The sequence below is a fragment of the Gopherus evgoodei genome, chromosome 12 (genome assembly GCF_007399415.2).
Source record: "Gopherus evgoodei ecotype Sinaloan lineage chromosome 12, rGopEvg1_v1.p, whole genome shotgun sequence".
NCBI lineage: Eukaryota > Metazoa > Chordata > Testudines > Testudinidae > Gopherus > Gopherus evgoodei.
The window spans coordinates 6733923-6754515 of NC_044333.1; the positions used below are offsets into that span (position 1 = coordinate 6733923).

General features: G+C 48.6%; 1 protein-coding gene across 4 annotated transcripts in view; it reads left to right on the forward strand.

Moving 5' to 3' along the window:
* Nucleotides 1–20003, forward strand: part of CSNK2A2 (casein kinase 2 alpha 2) — a 44428-nt gene extending 24425 nt beyond the window's left edge. The window contains exons 6-13 of one of the 4 annotated variants that reach the window (XR_004002773.1): nt 3804–3887; nt 5737–5847; nt 6064–6165; nt 6603–6703; nt 8405–8553; nt 8844–8937; nt 13457–16555; nt 19644–20003. Coding sequence is in view for 1 of the 4 variants with exons in the window: in XM_030581269.1 (XP_030437129.1) it covers nt 3804–3887; nt 5737–5847; nt 6064–6165; nt 6603–6703; nt 8405–8553; nt 8844–8920 (624 nt within the window). In the remaining 3 variants the exon portion in view is untranslated. Of the gene's footprint in view, nt 1–3803; nt 3888–5736; nt 5848–6063; nt 6166–6602; nt 6704–8404; nt 8554–8843; nt 8938–13456 lie in introns of all 4 variants that reach the window. The other 3 variants (XR_004002774.1, XR_004002775.1, XM_030581269.1) reach the window with 3 other exon arrangements.
* The last annotated feature ends 590 nt before the right edge of the window (nt 20004–20593 follow it).

Here is a 20593-nt window from a genome sequence, read left to right on the forward strand (position 1 = left end):
CTGTCTGTAGTGACTGTGTAGGTAAGTGGGGAGTAACGCACCAGGGACAAGCACTGGAAGTGGGTGGGGTTTGGGAGTAGCCAAGGTGAGGTAGGCATGGCTGGCATTTTGCAAAGCCAGAGGGGGTGGATCACCAATCCTGTATTGTCTAGATATCACAGAACCTGAGTGCATGCCCAAGAGGGCATTTTCCTGAGCTTGTACAGAACTCGATTTGGTAGCCCCAACTGTCCAGAGTCACCAGGGCAATTAGGGAGTTGGGTGGGAGGTAGGTGGTTTCAAATCTTCCTTCCCCTGAATGAGCCTGTGGGTCAGAAACAAGCTGGCTGGTTAAATACTTTGAAATCTTTCAAAGCCCCAGAAGTTTTTTTCTGTCAGTGGGACAGAGGCATTAGACCCTCATGGTTCTGCTGGTATTTGACTTGCCTCTGTTAGGGTGACTAAGGCCCTTTGAGACCAGACCTAGAAACTTACAGTAAGGCACTTGTTTGGCTGAGTCTTCTTCCAAATGACAGAGAGGGAAGAAAAGGGACGAATGACATCTTCAAGTGAGCAGTATGTGCCCTTACGCTCTTCTGGTTTCATTAGACTGCCCCACCCCTTCTCTCAAGAAGCTTGTGTACCATCATGTGGCAGGTTTTGAGATCTGCTGAACTGTCTCTATGGGATCTCAAGCTTCAGTCTGAAGGAGCTAGCGGAACACTTCAGTTCTCAAAGCCGTGCTCTGGGCACTATCCTGTTGAATCTCTGCCAAGGCAACGGCTGTTGTCTGTCTTGGCTCCCAGCAGGGCAAATGGATTATTAAAACTGCCATTTCCAGGCCTTCTGGGCTGGCTTCGGGTCTGGAAGTGTCAGAGAAGGCTGTCTGAGCCCTGGAGTGTCCACTCCAGGAGTCAGTGACTCAAGAGGACCACTTGGGATAGATCTCCTAGCCAGCCCAAGCTGTGGTTACCCATCCATGTTCCCAGTCCTTTCAGGGAATGATTGTGTCTGTCTGGGAGGGAAGTCCTCTTCTGACTGAATTCAAGGCATGCTATGAAGCTCCAGACTGCTTCTGTTTTTATAGAAATGAGGGAGAGGAACAAGGCAGGTTAGACAAACTGCATAAGGAATTCAGCTTCACAAACACAGTAAAGGTAGAGAATGCATCGTCCTCTTTTAGTGTCTTCCATGTGAGGATCTCCAAACACTTGACAAACCTTGATAGGTTTAGCTCCGCCTTCCCTTAGAGGTAGAGAAGCTGCATACTCCTCACTTAATACACGGAGAACAGCTGCACAGAGACAAAGCTAGCCCAAGGTCCTTAAGCTGAGAATAGAACTCAGGCCATGTCTACATCTAAAATTTTGCAGCGCTGGTAGTTACAGCTGTATTAGTACAGCTGTATAGGGCCAGCGCTGCAGAGTGGCCACACTTACAGCAACCAGCGCTGCAAGTGGTGTTAGATGTGGCCACACTGCAGCGCTGTTGGGCGGCTTCAAGGGGGGGTTCGGGGAACGGGAGAGCAAACCGGGAAAGGAGACCAGCTTCGCCGCGGTTTGCTCTCGCGTTCCCCGAACCCCCCTGCAAACCGCAGGGAAGGAGACCAGCTTGCTCGGGGTTCCGTGAACGAGAGAGCAAACCGGGAAAGGAGACCCGCTTCGCCGCGGTTTGCTCTCGCGTTCCCGAACCCCCTGCAAACCGCAGGGAAGGAGACCTGCTTGCTCGGGGAACGGGAGAGCAAACCGCGGCGAAGCTGGTCTCCTTTCCCGGTTTGCTCTCGCGTTCCCGGAGCCACCCAGCAAACCGCAGGGAAGGAGACCTGCTTGCTCGGGGTTCCGGGAACGAGAGAGCAAACCGGGAAAGGAGACCAGCTTCGCCGCGGTTTGCTCTCGCGTTCCCCGAACCCCCCTGCAAACCGCGGGGAAGGAGACCAGCTTGCTCGGGGTTCGGGGAACGAGAGAGCAAACCGGGAAAGGAGACCCGCTTCGCCGCGGTTTGCTCTCGCGGTCCCGAACCCCCTGCAAACCGCAGGGAAGGAGACCTGCTTGCTCGGGGAACGGGAGAGCAAACCGCGGCGAAGCTGGTCTCCTTTCCCGGTTTGCTCTCGCGTTCCCGGAGCCACCCAGCAAACCGCAGGGAAGGAGACCAGCTTGCTCGGGGTTTGGGGAACGAGAGAGCAAACCGGGAAAGGAGACCCGCTTCGCCGCGGTTTGCTCTCGCGTTCCCGAACCCCCTGCAAACCGCAGGGAAGGAGACCTGCTTGCTCGGGGAACGGGAGAGCAAACTGCGGCGAAGCTGGTCTCCTTTCCCGGTTTGCTCTCGCGTTCCCGGAGCCACCCAGCAAACCGCAGGGAAGGAGACCTGCTTGCTCGGGGTTCCGGGAACGAGAGAGCAAACCGGGAAAGGAGACCAGCTTCGCCGCGGTTTGCTCTCGCGTTCCCCGAACCCCCCTGCAAACCGCAGGGAAGGAGACCAGCTTGCTCGGGGTTCGGGGAACGAGAGAGCAAACCGGGAAAGGAGACCCGCTTCGCCGCGGTTTGCTCTCGCGTTCCCGAACCCCCTGCAAACCGCAGGGAAGGAGACCTGCTTGCTCGGGGAACGGGAGAGCAAACCGCGGCGAAGCTGGTCTCCTTTCCCGGTTTGCTCTCGCGTTCCCGGAACCCCGAGCAAGCAGGTCTCCTTCCCTGCGGTTTGCAGGGTGGCTCCGGGAACGCGAGAGCAAACCGCGGCGAAGCGGGTCTCCTTTCCCGGTTTGCTCTCTAGTTCCCGGAGCCCCGAGCAAGCAGGTCTCCTTCCCTGCGGTTTGCAGGGTGGCTCCTGGAACGCGAGAGCAAACCGCGGCAAAGCTGGTCTCCTTTCCCGGTTTGCTCTCTCGTTCCCCGAACCGCCGAGCAAGCCGTTCTCCTTACCTGCTTGCTCGGGGTTCCGGGAACGAGAGAGCAAACCGGGAAAGGAGATCAGCTTGATTACCAGAGGCTTCCTCCTTCCACGGAGGTCAAGAAAAGCGCTGGTAAGTGTTTACATTGGATTACCAGCGCTGGATCACCAGCGCTGGATCCTCTACACCCGAGACAAAACGGGAGTACGGCCAGCGCTGCAAACAGGGAGTTGCAGCGCTGGTGATGCCCTGCAGATGTGTACACCTTCAAAGTTGCAGCGCTGTAACTCCCTCACCAGCGCTGCAACTTTCTGATGTAGACAAGCCCTCAGGTCTGTGCACTCTCTGCTTGTTTTTCATGCCTTGTGCTTTGAACCACATCGTCATTCCTCCCATAGTGTTCCAGTCATTATGCGCCTTGCACACGTGTGATCTTTGTTTAGAAATTATTGGTAAATCCAAGCAAATTCTGGAGGCTCAGAAGAAAAGCCATCCTCAGAGGCCCTAAAAGATTGAGCAAATGGTAGAAATCATTGCATTCCTGGGGAGTTCCTCTCCTGCCATCAGCGACAGCGGAAATGACGGACAGTCACTTGTGGTTGTGGACCTAGCTACTGATGGGACATCTATCTCACTGGCTCTTGAGCTCTAAAGTACATGCTGGGAGCACAGATCCAGGAGTCGGGGCCTTGTACGACAAGTGAACCAAGTGTAGAATGGCAGCTGCATAGTCCTCTTGTTCTCTACTAGCAACATGCCACTTCTGCCACAACCAGGATAGTGAGCGAAACAAGGGTCTTGGCTGTTCGTAGTCCTTCAGGTTCTGTACTCTCTTCATTCGGGCACACCTACTTTATTGGCTGGAGAGCCATGTGCTGCATCTTGGACTTCTGTCTGTGTTTACTGGTTTGTCTAACATGAATGTATATTGTCTGTCTGCCAGGCCCTGGATTACTGTCACAGCATGGGGATCATGCACAGGGACGTCAAACCCCACAACGTCATGATAGACCACCAACAGAAAAAGGTACTGCTGCAGTGGGGCACAAAGTTATCGAGATTTCAGGGCAGCTTGAAACTTTGCCACCACAATGTCCTTAGTCTAGGCTGCTGCTTTCTTATTTCCACTCCCAACGACTCTCTCTTCCCTGAGTGAGATCACTTGTACTCTACATGTATTGGGGATTGTCTGTCTGAGCTAGCATACTTTGCTGCTGCTGCCTTTTCTCTGAGCTCTACAGAAGCAAAGTGCTCTGACTTGGCCAGGATGGGGAGGGGATTGCTTCTAATTACTCCAATTCCTCTGCTTATTTGGGAAGTGGTTTCCAACCTTTGCTAGAAGAGAAGGGTTACTGCTACTGCTTGGAAAGCTTGGGGCAGGGGAATAAGAGAAATAGAGGGAGGGCAGTGGGGCACAAGTGGGAGGACAGAGGGGCAGAAGTTCCTCTGGTGGACAGTGTGATTGTTATGATTGTTCGGTTGTGACATCCTATCTTGTCTGAAGAGTACATGGATTTTATACATTGGGAACATAAGCTTCTCCTGTCATTGGATCCAGTGAAGTTATAGTCTCAGTACAGAGTTTTGCTTTCTTAGGGGACAGAGGATACTGGTGCGTGGGGGTGGGTGGAGTCTACCAGTTCTCTAGCTTTTGGTTTGTTTTTAAATCTACGAAGTATAAGATCCTTCCTGCAGTTAAATCCCCAAAAGCCAAGAGGCTCAGAATAGAGGCTGTTGCTCCAGCCCTGGCTCGTCTGTGTGTGGTATTATGTGAGACCACAGCATTTTCAGAGACCTCGAGTAACTTCACTCCACTGGCATGAGTGCTGCGTCCTCCTCTGAATTCTGAAGCTGTTGTAGGTTTCAGATGACTTTTCTAAGTGGATGAAGTTAGTGGATAACCTCCTTTCACCTGCAGTCACTGGACTAGCTTGATCTCCTAGGTGAAAGCCTGTGGCTTATCTGCACTGGCCTGCCATGTGCAATACTGTGGCCTCTTTTTCCATGTCTCCTCTCCAATTTTTAATGGACATTGGTCAATCCGTGGGATAAAATACCTTAGTGGGTACTTGCCCATTGTGTCAGAAACCTGATGTCCAGCACTGGAGTGCCATCTTAACTTCATGTGCATGTGTCAGTGAACTGCTGATTTTCCCCTTTCCCATTTGGGATTAATGCTGCATATACTAAAGGGAAAGTGGTATCTCAGGGTCTTTCCCTCCATCTGCCCAGTTCAAATGATGCCTTAGGGTCCTCCCACATGCACATTTCTCCTGAGCTTCTAAGCCACAGTTCCCTCCCTGTGAATCAGCAGTAGCTATCTCCCAGCTGATGCCGGCAGCTCAGGGGTTGACAGTCTCCCTGGCAATCATTACGCCGTCTGCAGGTCGATGCAAGTGTGGTGCAGTCTGCATTTCTCACCTGAAAGGGCAGCTCATCCCATCTGCTGTAGCCAGTGACTCTCTCGTAGCTCTTCCCACCTGTTAGCATTGATGCTGCCTTCACGCCCAGTTGTGCTTTTGATTTTTGTTTAATGTGGCTGGTTCCTGCTTTTTCCCTAGCATCCAATTAACTGTCTTTTTATTTGACTGGTGGCGTTAGTAGCACATGAGTCACCCAGCAATAGATTATTTGATTAGGGTTGCAAGGCAGAGAATTCTCTGAGCCATGGTAATGCTACAGAGCACTGCAGATAATAGAGTGAGGTGACAGCATGAGCAGAGTCCAGACGATACTGCATCGCTGCACAAAGGGCTTTGCTTTCACCAAACCATTGAAAAAGGCTTTGGCAGACTTGGCTTCACCTGACTTGTTTGTATTTGGCAACTAAACCTGTTTGCTCCTACTCTGTGTGTTTCTTTTTATTGCATGTTTAGTTGCGGCTCATAGACTGGGGTTTGGCAGAGTTCTACCATCCAGCTCAGGAATACAATGTCCGCGTGGCCTCGAGGTACTTCAAAGGACCAGAGCTCCTTGTGGACTACCAAGTAAGAGTTTGCATTCAAATTGCTACTAGTGCGTTGCTTGTCATTGCACTCAGGCCACTTTGGGTTTGTCCATTTGCCCTCTGGGGGTTACCAGGTTAGAGCAGCTTTGCCATTAAATTGGAAAGCTGAGAGCCTCCTTTGACTAGGGGTCTTCTGGGGCTTGGGCCTAAGGTAAGTGTGGCCTTTCTCCATTTGATTTTCTTCTCCTCTCCTCAGATGTATGACTATAGCTTAGATATGTGGAGTTTAGGCTGCATGCTGGCCAGCATGATCTTCCGAAAGGAGCCCTTCTTCCATGGCCAGGACAACTATGACCAGGTGAGGAGATGCTGTGACTCTGAAAGGGGGAATTCTTGTTTGCGTCTTTCCTTGGGTTGGGGGTGAGGTTCCTGGGCTGGGACCATCTGATTGGCAAAGCATTATTATGCATTTGGTTGAACTGAGGTGTCAGGACTTGCACAATAGAAAGCATGTGCCTTTTGGAAGGCCCAATGATATGTGGCACAAATTGTTGTGGTGCTGGAGAAACAAGTTTGCAAGGGAGCTTTCCTTGGACCGCAGGATTTCCCCAGTGCTGAGCTCCTAATCTCTGGCTGCCCAGGTGCTAACTGACTAACTTCCCACTCTTGTTTGTGGTTAACATGGATGCAGCAGCCCTTCTATCCAGCCAGCCAGTACAGTGATGGCAGGACATTCTCTTAAGTCAGTGACCTGCCCTTCTCTTGTTGCTTCTGTAAATCTGTCTTTTGTTGCAGCTGGTTCGCATTGCTAAGGTTCTGGGCACAGATGAACTGTATGGGTATCTGAAGAAGTACCACATAGAACTGGATCCACACTTCAATGATATCCTGGGACAGTAAGTAGGGGAGGCAAGAAGCAAAACGTGACTTTTGGTTTCTTTTCCTTAAACATTCATCCCAAGAGTGACTCCAAAGCACAAGTGATGCTTTAGGTCTCCTGGACTGCAGTGTCATTTGTCTGCCTCTTATCTAGCTATTGATGTAACTTATGGGTTCTTTTTATCCTCTGGCTGTCTATGCACTGAACTAGTCACTGGATTTTCATGGTAGATTTGGTTCTCTGCCTCTCCTGGGTTCCAAAAGCTCGTCTAGGTTTATTTTTCTCCCCATGTTAGGGGGTACATCTCTTATTCCTTGTGATGCCAGTAAAATGACTGAAATGAGTTGGGGGGAACCTAACACAGATGGTGGGAATTGACTGATTCGTAGAGGGGACATAGAGTTTAAGGACAGAAAGGACCATCAGATCATCCTAATCTGACCTCTTGCATATCACAGACCAACACCACCACCACCCAGCATCTGGTTGCTAACCCCAACAACCAAAATTAGGCCAAAGGATTACAGCCCACTGGAGATGAGCAGGCAGAAAATGAGACTGAGGTGCACCAGTGTCTGAGGCCCCTGCAATGGTGGGGAAATCCTGACAAGTGACCCCCAAACACATGCTGCAGAGGAAGGCGAAAAATCCCCCAGGCCACTCACAATCTGATCTGGGGGAAAATTCCTTCTTAACACCACATATCGCGATCTGTGCTTTCCTTCTGTCCCAGAACTTGCTTTGCCTTCATGTTCTCAGTTTGCAAAATTGTCACACAAATTTGCCAGCCCAGACCCAGGATCTACTTGGACACCCGTTCCCATGACGACAACGAGAAACATGGGTTGATATTTTCTAAATAGAGCAAGGGATTTAATCACATCTCTTCCAGTAAAATTCACTGCGTTGCTTTGAAAGTTTTGATGATGATCTGTTACTGGTCTATCAAAGTAAAATTATCCACCTCTTGTGATGGCAAGTAGAAATTTGCAAGGCTGGCTTCAAACTAGAGACATTCTCGCCATTCTGAGCCTGCTTTTGAAACCCTTGTATCTCATGGACTAAGGCCAGAAGGGGCCGTCGTGATCTAGTCTGATCTCCTGCACGTTGCAGGCTACAGAACCTAGCTATCACCCATGTTTGGAAATCATGTCTGTTCTTTATTGAATGGAACCCTTGACAGCAATGGACCTCTGTAAAGCTGCTCATAAAGAGAGCACGTCTAAATTAGCCTTACTGTGCGGTTCTCTCCCTCTCATTGGGATATCATAGAATATCAAGGTTGGAAGGGACCTTAGGAGATCATCCAGTCCAACACCCGGCTCAAAGCAGGACCAATCCCCAATTAAATCATCCAACCACTTTTTGCCCCATATCCCTAAGTGGCTCCCTCAAGGGTTGAACTCTCAACCCTGGGTTTAGCAGGCCAATGCTCAAACCACTGAACTATCCCTCAAGCCCAGCGCTGCCAAAAGCCAAGTACGCTGGGTTGTGAAGGAAAAAGCTTGAGTGGCACTGCCCTTGTTGGGTGTCACTAGTGAAATGCTGGATTCTGCATGTAGAGCGGGTTGGTAGGTAGCTCTAATTAGCTCCAACCCAACACTGCCCTTTAAATTCACATATTGGGTGTGGTAGGTGAACCCTCCTAGGGTCTGATGATAGCTGCTGTGCCATTCAGAGATTGGTCTGTACAATGAAAGACATCTCTCTGCTACAGGCACTCGCGAAAACGCTGGGAGAACTTCATCCATAGTGAGAACAGACACCTGGTCAGTCCTGAAGTCCTGGACCTTCTGGACAAACTTCTGCGATATGACCATCAACAGAGACTGACTGCCAAAGAGGCTATGGAGCACCCATATTTCTGTGAGTCCTGGGGGGAGCAAGACCTGAGGTCAGAGTCACGTGGTTGGGCTGGAAAAGGAAAGAAGGGTTTGTTGATCAGGTGGGAGGTGGGTCTTCCATTCAGTACCTCCCTATGGATCTTGCTGTCATATTGATGGCTGGAACTCCAGGTTCTCCAAAGTCTAATGAAAGCTTGCGCTGCTTGAAGGGGGGTTCCTTGGAAGAACCTAAGCTTTCATGAAAGTGAAGCTTTGATATTGCTCGTTGTAATACTGCTTCCCATCCCTGGCTGATCCTTGTGTCTCTTGCAGACCCAGTGGTGAAGGAGCAGTCCCAGCCCAGCTCAGAAAATGCTGTGCTCTCCAGTGGCCTGACAGCAGCACGATGAAGACTGGAAAACAACGGGTAACTCAAGATGTTTACAAATAAAAACAAAACCTTCAGTCACACAGTAAAGGGACTAACCAAGACCCCTCCCCCATTTATACTCAGCAGAAATCTAACCTGTGGGGGGCTAACACCTCTGTTCCTCTCTGGTGGTTGTGGATAATGTAACTCAACCTGTGGTACCAAAGCCCTGGGCGGATGGTTTGCAAGATACCCAGGGCTCACGGCGACTGCTTCTTGTTCACGTTTCCATGGCGCCTGCTCTTCCTTCCCAATCTAGCCTTTTCCTACCACACTGGTGGAGCAAACTTGCCGTTCCACCAGTGGACCATAGCATGCATCTGTATAAGTAAACCCTTTGGAACTGTGGACACTTGGGGCCAAATTCAGACCGGGAATAAGCAGATGCAGCTCTGAGGTCTGGGAGGTCCCACCTGTTCACTCCAGGTCCCAGTTTGGCCCATTCATTTTGGATTCTGTTGTGGAGGAAAAGTGTGTCTCAGGATTGGTTTGGATCATTTAAAACCAACAGCCACCTTCTAAGTTGCTAAGAGAAAGGTGAACACCCCTGCAGGTGCATTCAGAAAATGTGATAGGCCTGTTATGGAAAGTCCTGAATGTAGAGGCAGAAGGTTTTTTCTGTAGCAGGCAAAATACTTTCCCACAGACCTCAGGAAAGCTGATCCTGCAAGACTGTCTGTAATAAGAGAGATACAACCATGTAACTTATTTCATGGCTCTCACATGATAACTCGCGCCAGGTGAAGTACAATTCCAGAGTGTGAATCTGGAGTGTTTCATGCCAGCAACATTGAATGAAGATGTGAGGAAATGCAGTAGGAGAGCTTGGGGATGCAGGAGTGAGAACAGCAAAGGGGGAGGATCAGGAAGCAGAGGTGTGGTTGGAACAGGGACGGAGTGGCGCTATTGGGGTGACTATAGCTACTGAGGCAGAGCTTGGGTCCATGTCGTGTGTTAACAATCAGCCAAATGCTGAATTCTGGGACTCAGATTCCGTTGGGGGCCAGGGTGGTTCTCTTGTGGCTTTTCATCTGATACCTTGGTAGCTTTATAGCCCCACAACTCAGTTGCCACCTGTTTGTTCTGTGTGTAATTTCATCCAGCAGTTCTAGAAACCTCCTGAACCTAGAAACCGGAGATCGTGTTTTGCCACCAGCACCTAAACACAGAATTTCCTTCTCCGGCATTGTCAAATATTTAAATTTTTTTTATAAGGTTAGAATGTTTCTATTTGAAACATCTGTTTACATTCCATATCCCAATAAAGTTATATTGACATTGATAGCAGGTCAAATCCATTTGTATAATTCACTGAAACCAATAAATATCTATACGTATGAACTTCTGTTGTCTTCTAGTCTATGGGAATGTGCAGAAATGAAGAGCAGCTGAAGGCTTTGCATCCTGTAGTTAGGGTTGAGTTCTAATTTCTGTTCCAATTTCCCTTTTTATCAGAACTGGCTCTTTAACTTCCTCTCACCAGCTCCTTTTGGCCTGATACGTTTCATGCTTGGTCTCAGCCCAAAGGTGAAGTTCTGTGAAAGTCTCCACAAAATCACTTTAGCTGCTGTTGAGTTCAAAGGGAGTCGCTCATGCCCAGGGAATAAACTTTTGTGCTTGCCAGACTCTCAGGGTACGTCTGCAGTGTAAAAAAAACAAAAAAACACAAAACCCCACTCGCGGCTGGCCCATGTCGGCTGACTCGGTGTTCAGGCTGGGAGAGGGTCTCAGAGCCCAGGTTCCAGCCTGATTATTGACACTGCAGTTTTATAGCCCTGAGCCAGAGTTCTGCCAGCTGTGGTTTTATTTAACTACAGACATACCCTCACCACTGAAACGTTAAACCAGGGTTGTTTTCTAGAGCGCACCTTCCAGAAAACCCAATATGTCCCACTCCCTGAAAAGTCCGGTGGCCAAATTGAGGATTCAAGCCCTTGAAAGTTGGAAAATCTCAAAAGTGGAGGTTCCTTGTTAATTATGACCCTCTAATGGACTGTTTGTTTGAACCTGTACTAGTGGTTCTCAGCTGTATTCACTCTGGGATGGTGTATCCCTCCCACCGCCTCCCCACTCCCTCTCCTGCCTGTCTGGGACCCATCCCCTTGTTAGACATGAAATGAGCAGAGCAGTTGCAATTGCCTGATGTGTTCACAACCCCAAGTCTGAGCTTTCAAATCGTGGGGCACATTGAGGTTTATCGTGGTGGGGTGGACACACGAGGAGCTGATGGGGGGCCAGGCTAAAGGGCCAGGAGTGGGCTCTGTCTGGCGGAGAGAAGCAGATGGGGCTCTGTGCAGACATCTCAGCTGCCAGAAACAAGCTCCCTGCCAGTCTCGCTCTCCCATTGCACAGCTGCAGCACCCACCTACTGGCAGTTACCCTCCTTTTCTGGGGAGGTTGATGTGGACTCTGAGCAGGGAGCTGATGGCTGCACCCTGGGAGTACTGGCCCCCTGCCAGGCTGATCCCCCTGCTGACACTGGCCCCTCAGCGTGGCCTCAGAGTAGAGTCCCATCCACTTCCCTGCTGGACAGAGCTTCTGCATGGGAAGCGGGCGTGGCTACACTTGAAGGGCTGGGGTCAGCAAGGGTCTCTGTCTGGCAGGGGCCAGTACTCACTTGGTGCAGCTTTCTGCTTCCCTGCTGCCCCCAGCCCTTAGCATTACCCTGTTCACTTGGCCAGCCTCACTCCCCCACTGCGCAGGGAGGGAGCTGTGTCCCGGCAGCTAAGGCTGCTAGATCATGCATGCAGCAAGTGGCTTCCTCAACAGCCACATGGTGAGTGCCCCCTTAGGTACCCATCATTCCCTCCCGCCTTGCTTAGAAAGAGTGGGGCACGCATGAGACAGGTATCTCTGAAAGGGGAACCTCTGATCTATCCCTGTAAAACAACGGATGGCAATGAGGTCAAATTAGCGTTTGGGTAGGACTTTAACATTGGGAATTTCCTGACTTCTGATTGGTTGGCTTCTTAGCCTCAGTGCTGCATTAACTCCAGGTTTTTTGTATTTAGCATTAAATTCCAACCCATTAAACCAATGCTAAGTGAGTGTCGATGTGCACGTTTGGGAAAGGAAGGGGTTTACATTTCTTGTAGCAATGAGGACAAGTTATTGGTACTGCAGTGGAGACCATCTGCATTGCCCATCTCCTTAGTTTTACATTGGTAACTAATGGGGGATGGATATAGAATCTTCACCCGGAGCCTTTTTTTAGTCTGAAGAGGGAAAAGGGCTGGAAGGCTCTGGGGGGAGAGGTCCAGGGTCATAAGACCCTACTTCAGACCTCCTATTGATAGGTGTGGAGACCTCCACGCATTCTTCCCTAACACAGCCATACTGACATGCAGCACACACCTTGTCCTCTCCTCTGGCAGGACCTTTCCTCTGGAGTCTCCGCAATGCTTTCCAATCCCAAAGTAAATTAGGAAGCGAAATCATGTTCCTGTCGTAAAGAAGGGGAACCGTGAGGTATAGAACGGTTAAGCAGCTTGCCTCAGTCACCCTGAAAATTCAGCCCAGTCCCACCACCTTCCCCATCCCAAAGCTGGTGTTGAGACAAAATGTGAGAAGCTTCAGCCCAAAAGGAAATGAGAAAACTGATTGAAATGGTTATTATGGAATAACCTTGCAATCTACCATTCCTTGCTGCTGTACTGTACAGTGAGTAGTAGTGTGTGTACACAGCTCTACCTTGATCCCGTTCTCTCTGTGAGCCTGTTTGCATGTTAGGTGCCCAGAGCCGGAAATGCCACTTCCCCCTGTTCACATCTACTTTTCCTTATGGTGGTGAAAAACGCTTTGTCTTCAGAAAGAAAGGGGGCAAGGGAGATCCCTGACCACACCTCTTCTTCTTTGCTCAGGAATCTGGCACAGATATGGCAATGAGACGGGTGAGCTCGCAAACGTACAGTGAAAATTTCCCGCCTACCAACCCGGCCCAGTGCTACAGCACCTTGTGATGGGCTGCAGTTCAGAACCTGAGCTTGATGCCTTGCTCTCAAGAGCAGCAGGGCCTGAGAGCATGTTGGAACTAGTGCATGGAGAGGCTTGGGGTGATGCAGGCATCTCAGTGGGGGTGAGAACGTGTTGGGGGCACAGAGAGACTCCTACTGGCCCCCAATAAGAATGTTATCCCAGGGGGGCATTGCGAGCCATAAGTATGGGAGGCAAGGTGGAAAAAACAGATTTTGATTCACCTGCTATTCCATGCAATAGTAACTTAGCTCTCCTACAATGCTGACATCTTCAAAGCACCATGTAAGACTCATGCCACCCTTGGGAATTGGGTCAGTATTATCCTGCTTTACAGATAGGGAAACTGAGGGACATAGGTTCCATGATATGCTCAAGCCTATGTAGGGAGTAAGTTGTGGGGGAAGGATTAGAACCTGCTTCTGTCTCCTTGGCCCTGCGTTCAATCTACTAGGTGCTGAAGAAGGAAAAAGTTCTGGCAACACATTGGCATCAACTGCGGCTCGCGTCTGATGCTCACTTCCCTCCTCCCATCTCTCCCTAGGTCCGATGCTGTTCCTCCCAATTTTCCATAAGCAGAACAAGAACCAAATCAAACGTCTTATCAGCGTGTGTACAGAGCTGGCGGCCAGACGGCGTTGCGGTGGCAGGGGACGAGACCAGAGACCGCACCGGCTCCATGGCACTCACCAGTTTATAAACACAAACCTTACTTCTGAATGTAAAAGGTTCCTCTGCCTTTGACTTCCTGTTGACCTCTTCCTGACCAGAAAGCATGGAAAATGTGAAGGGTATGCAAAACGGTTGTTGGCTAATGTTGCCCCCCCCATGCTGACCTTTGCGCCCCCCTCCCCCCCCGAACCCCAGCATAACCTATTAACTAGCTGGCTCCAGATTTGATGCGGCAGGGAGGGGGCAGCGGGTGGGGAGGGGGGGAATACGGCATGATGGACAGTTCTATATTATAATTAAAGGAATTCTATATTATTGAATAAAAGTTTTAAAAGAAATGTATGGAGAGTATTCAGTATGGAAGGAGCCATGGGGAGTGCCCCCCTGCAGTGGAGGGTGCTGAGGTTGTTTGGAGCCCTTCCTGGTGCTGTCTACTGCTGTTCACTTGTTTTCTGTGGGGGGAAGAGTGTGAATCTGTTGTACGATAGTAGGCTAGAGCCTGCTGCCTCCAACTACTGGGCAGGGGCTTAAGCAGCCGGGCTACCGGAGGACAGGAGCTCGGAAATCGATAGGAAAACTCTACCCTGGGTCTGCCATCTTTCCCTCAGTGTTAAGCTCCTTCGGAGGCCTGGATAAACACTAGATGCTTGGTTCCCCATGTGGTGTCTGCCCCACAGCAGAGGGTGAGACTGGCTGCCACTTTTAGCTAGTATCCCATTTGCCCCTCCTTCCCCCCGTCTCTGAATGAATGGCAGAGCCAGGGAAGGCGCAAACACTTTCTCCTTCCCTACCCCAGCTGAGAAGGATGTGGTACAGGGTGAGGTCTCTCGAGATGTTCTAATCAAGGGAGGCCTTTACAACTCTAGTTCAGGGTCTGGCTGCCTGGAGATCCCAGCTGGATTTAAAAAGATGAGATAGCCCCTGTGTCTGCACCAACACCCCTGCCATGGACACACACAATGGGTGACTTCAGTCCTCTGAGCCTCTCCCCTGCTCAGGAGGGCTGGGGCATTCTCATTAATCCTAAACACAGTAGACTCCTTACCCTCATAGTTCTCTGTGGGGACCACTGAGCCCTCCTTTCTGCCCCCCAACTCTGCAAGTACCCCGGGCAGAACCAGCAGTGCTAACAATGTTTCCTCTTCAGTGACTGCTCCCTGGAGTGCTTCTGACTTCCTCCTCGGCCACTGCCTTGAGCTGCACCTACATCTGGGTAGTGAATCGAACCGCTGGTGGAGTAAACCAGGGCTTTCTCCCTGCTTCGTCTGTCCCTCTAACTCCGCTCATATCAAACCGCCTTCCTGCTAGCAGTAGTGGTGCCACTTGCATTTCCTAACACCCTCGGTTAAGGAAGAGATCTCTGTCACAGCAGCCAACTCGTCACCTGCTCAGTCGTCAAGTGTATATCCCAGCTGTCTCTCTGCACTGGGCAGACAGCATTTCCGAGCCAGTGAGCTCAAGCTTGAAATTAACAAACCCAGACGCTTGAAACTACTTTTTAAAATCCCAGCAGGACTTTGTCATTTCTTTTCTCCGGCCCTCCTCTCTGCCTCTAGCTCCCCTCGCATAGTTTTTATCCAGCGCCTTGGTACTGAAGCTGTCTGTTGTAAGGCTACCTCTGATATAAGGCTATCTGCTGTATGTTGTGTCTCCTGGCTCTTTGGAAGCTCATTATAAATACCTCTTTATAACAAGCACCTCCCTGTAATGTTCGTTTAGTATCTTCTAAGCCTTATAGAAGTGGTGCTATGTATGTGTGCGTGTGTATATAAACTCTGTATTTATCTTCTGTTTCCATGTGTGGGTCTATGTATCTAGGGCAGTGCTGGGCAGTGCAGCTGAGGGATTTGCTTAAGGGGAAAAACTATGCAGGTGGAATCTTAAAATGGGCTCTATGCCTTTAATGTGTTGTGGCCTCTGCCACTCCCCGCTTACCAGATTCCTAGTTGTGTTCACAGGAATATATGCTAGCCCTGCTTGGTTTTTCAGGGCCGAGGAGCTGATGGGGAAGGGTCCCTGGGGATGTCTTCAGTAAGCCTTCCCCAGAGGCAATCAGTCTGTGCTTCAGACTTGCCTGTGTACCTAGAACTAAACCGTTGGCCCAATCAGGCTGTAGCTCGTGTCAGAACAGGGTCCCATCTGCACAGGCACAGCACAAACGTGCCATGGCTCTGCTGTGTTGTAACTGGGTACCCCAGCACTGTAGTCCTTGTAGTGTAGATGGGACAGCCTGGTCACTACGGTAACCTGACTCCCATCCTGGTTAAATCCAACCTAGGCCTCCCTTTATGCTTAACATCACCTTCTTAAAATGGCCTGACCCTGAGAAACAGTTTCACCAAGGAAAGGAACTGGATGTGCCATCCATACAGAGTGCTACAGAAGCCGCATAGAAAGAGGTCTATTTTCAGTTACAATAGGCCAATTTGCATAGGACAGTGGCTTCCTACTGCATCCCAGCCTCCATCTCATCACTCACCTTTGTCCCAACCGTCTCCCTTTGCTCATGTGCGCCCTGCCCCCTGCTTGATACATCCTCAATCGCCTGTCTTTAAAGGGGCACTGTTGACTACTTTTTTCGTTTTAATTTTCTTTTTACACTCCCTTATTTGTAACACCCTCAGAGAAGCTCCAGAAATAAACCGCTCTTTGCCTACCGATCACTGTTTGCCATTTGTCAAAATGCTGAGCCTTTTCCTCACCATCTCACTCGTCTTTTCGAATCCTGCACAGGCAAATGTGACTTCCCTCCTCCCCACTTCCTGGCCTTGTCAGTGTCCGCACAGGGCTAGACCTGTCCTGATAGGCTGCTGCTGCAGGAGCAGCACTGTGGTGATCTATCTTTTTGCCTGGGTTTGGTGAAACTAGGAAGTAACCTAAAAAAAATAATAATTCAGCAGCAAAGTGGATTCAAAAGGAAAGAATTCTGCAGAAAAAGAGAACTTCCTTCTGGCCAGTACTGGTCTTTAAGGTAGGTCAAATTTTGAAACTTGGACTACCTGACAGTTCCCCTTTAACTTCTTGAGCTCTTGTCCAGCGACAGACACACCTCCTCTGCTTTGTCCCAGGCTCCGCTTAGTGAGCGTCTGCAAGTCAGGATTCAGCAACTGCGACAGTTTCCGAACCTCCATCCTTGGTCTTTCTGTGTCCAACTTTCCCATCTGTAAGGAGCCGTCTGTTCAACAGCTTCTCCTGCCGTCATGTTGTAGACGTTCCTTTCTGCCAAAGTTCTTTTCTTGGCTTGCTCATTGGATGGGCCCTTATCCATTATCTCTTTTGTGTGGTCATGCGGTTCTACCTTATCTTCAAAGAGCTGCCAGTGAAATCAATGGGAGTTAGGTGCCTAAAGACCTTTGTAGATCTAGGCCTAGCTTCTGGTCCCTTTTCTCCCGGTGAATAGTATTTAACTTCACCGAAGTCAGTGGGACCATTCATGGAGTTCAGGTGATACTCAGCCGAGGTGACGCAGTCAAAATCTGGCCCGGCGATGTTTTCCTTTTTCTTAGTTCCCTTCCCCAAAGTTAACACAAAGTGTAGAACTCAAAATCCTGTTGACCACCGCCTTTTGCAGTGGTCACCTTCACCCAGGAAAAGTTCTCGCAAGCATCCCCAGGCCATTAAACTGGCAAAACCAAAGACCTCATAATTAGTCAAAGCTCTATATCATTTAAATGGTGACTTGCTGGTTTGTCATCTCTTGCCACCGGGATACAATTCCAACAAGCTTGGAAAGTTCCCAGCATATGAACTATGTGCAGGGAGGGGGGAATGTTTACATTTTTTCAAAATAATTCCTGTCACCATGTAAACATACTTTTTTTAAAAAAGAGAAATCTAATTTTCAAGTTGAAATCACTGAAATGTTGAACTATGAAAGTCTGCTGCATCTATCACACTAGCTGTTTTACTGGCTTTAAGAGCATCAGACCTAAAAGTCTGAGCCACACTCTGTTAAAAAGTCCCCTGAGAAATGTGCTGTGAGATTCCGGTACCACCATCCTCTAGGCAAAGATTTGCTCTGCTGCTTTGGCCCCTTAAATCCATGATCTCATTATGGTCTGGTATATTATGGAGTCTCATCCACCTGCATATATTTTTCCCTTCATTATTGCTAAGGATGGTGGCATGAAAACAGGATTTTGGAGTTAATCTGCTCCTGCTTCTACTTTTTCACCTGTAACCAGATATAACGTCCTGGCGATTTGCTGGGCAAATAACTGTTGTCCCTCTCGTAATTGTAACTTCAGGTGAGACATGAGAAGAAGGCTTAACACCTTCTGTTTCCATCCCAGCTGGCGTTCGAACTAGAGAACAAAGGGAATACGATGCTGCCTAGAAACAGGCTTGTTTCTCTCTCTCTCCCTTTCTAAGGCTTTTGTAGACTCAGTGGCTGAGAAGCTTTGGTCTTGCTTTGGTTGGCTTGTGCAGATAACTCCATTAGGAATAATGGTGGTTCAGGCTATCCTCTCTTCATTGAGCGATAATGACCACTCTCAAAACCACATGTGGCATTTCTGCTCTGCGTGAGTTGCACGGTGATTTTTAGCTCAAGCAAACAAGTATCTTGCTGTCTTCACCATCCCTGCATTTATATAAGCTTAGATTCCAGTACCTCTTCTAGACAAAGATTTGTTCTCCGATTAGTTTAGTCTTGGGTAGGTTCTATTTCCTGTAGAGGGAATAGAGGCTCTGTGTGAGTAGATTAAGCTTTTCTGTTTAAATTAAAGATATTGTCTCCTGTCCATACCACCTCAAAAGGTTGGCAGGAAGTAAAAACGTGCGTGAAGCCCAGTTGTGAGCCAAGAGCCACGTGAGGCACTATAGCAAATCACACGACTTGAGTAGGATTAAATAGCAAATGGAAAATCTTCTGGCTCCCTTTTGACAACAAGACGTTGAGCTTGTCTGGCCTGTAGTTAAATACAGATTGTTTCCTTGCTCTTCAAAGATGGCATAAGGGCTGGTCAAGATAATGCCCACAGCTATGTTTTGTATAGGGTTTGCTAGTCCTTGAACAATGAGCATGTAATGTCTCTTTATGGGGAAAAGAGGACTCGGGTTATTCTGAAAAAACTCTACGATTGCTTCTTGTGGACCTCCACAGCCAGGGCTTGATCCCCAGCCATCAAAGTCAGTGGAAATACTCCCATTGAATTGAATGGGCTTTGGGTCATGCCCTCACTCATGTGACATTTACAAGGTCCTGTGAAGTGTGTGTATGATTAGGATAAGCAATAGATGAATAATTATTGAGAGGAAGGATTTATTATCTGTATAATTCCTTTCCGTAAACATGTGCAGCACTGTTGGATTTCAGAGGGGCACCTAGATTTGACATGTCTTATGCCAATATTTTGGAGGGTTCCTGAAGGTCTCATCACTTTGAAAGTCATCTGATTTCCAGGGTACTCTGTAGAAAAAAAAAACAAATTATTTGGAGGAGGATTTATTTTTGGAGATAGACCTTCATTTACTATCTCAGAGCCACAGAATTCTGCCAGGATGGAGGCCTCTTCCTAGTGTATTTAATGTGAAAAAAGCATAGTAGAAACTAGTGCACAGTTGCCAAAACCCACATTGGAAATCAAAGGGAGAGTGTAATATACCAACAGCTTCTCTGGTGATCGGACGGACTCAGAAACATCTGCCATTTTCAGGGGTCACAGGCAGTGCTGCAAGGTCCTGATCCTGCCCACTGGGCAGACGCCCATGCTGATCTGGGCTCCCCACTGACTTCAGTGGGGCTCCACACAGACACAGGGTCCAGGTCAGCCTGCAGGATCAGGGGCCAGGTTTATACAAATGGAGATTAGGGGCTTACTCCTCCTCAAATGGGAGCCAGACTGGGACACAGGTTAAAACAGTTTTTTCTCCAGCACAGTACTGGGCTGGGATTTTCAAAGGCGCTGAAAGGAGTTAGGTGCCTAAATCCCATTGCAAATTCCATGAGTGCTGGAGATCTATCTTCCTACCTTAGGCTTCTTTACAAATTCCAGCCTTCGATATTGACACATATTAGCATTTCGTTAGGTGACTCTGTTTTTTATGCCTGTTTTTAGCATCGTTTCCTGCATTACACGTCTCTTGGGAGGAGGAGAGAGAATGGAGATGCCTTGGATAAAAGTTGAAATTGCCTTGATTTTTCTTTAGAATTCACTGAGAAACTAGGACAAATGGTTTGAAAACACAAAATGTTTCCATGTATATTGCTTGTGCAAAACAGCTAGCTGTAAGATGAGTGTCTGAACAGCATCTGCACAGTGGATGAATGAGGGGCTGGGCTATTCAGGAATGGCAGCTGTATATTTGCCCTCATCTCATGTGTTAACAGATTGGATTTATGGAGTCATTTATTTAACTGTGTTGTATAAAGTGTTTGTACTCTAACCAATTGACTAAATATAGTTCTAATTTTTAAATAATGTGTTATTACTTCTGGTGTGTTTTTAGTTGCTTGTGGAGGAGGGTGGGTGCGGGTTTGGTTTGTGAGAGACGTGACAGTAAGAGACTGTGACTGATGTATGTGCTTAACTTTAAGGACTGCAGGCTAGATCCAAAGGCAATTGAAACTAATGGACATACTCCCATTGACTTCAATAGGTTTTGGATCAGGCCCTGTGAATTGTCATTGAAGGCAATGGAACTACTCAGGTGTATAAAGTTAAGCATGTGTGTAAGTTGTTGCAGGATCAAGGCCTTAATTCATTTAGATCTTGCCCTGGTATCTAGCTGGTCTTGATAAAGTTGGTCTTGATAAAGACACCTGTCTTAATTATTTTGGGAGCTTAATTTTTTTTGTGCCACTCCAAGCTGAAACTGACAACAAAGGGATCTTGCTGGATTGCTTTAAAAAAATCAGTTTAAAAAGATGTGAAATAGATGCATGATTGTTTAAGACAAACTCTAATAAACTGCAGATATGGGTCTACTCAGAAAAATTATTGTAAAAATGGCATTTTGGGGCTCCTCATTTAGCATTTTTTTTCAGTGATTCTGGAGCAAATCTGCT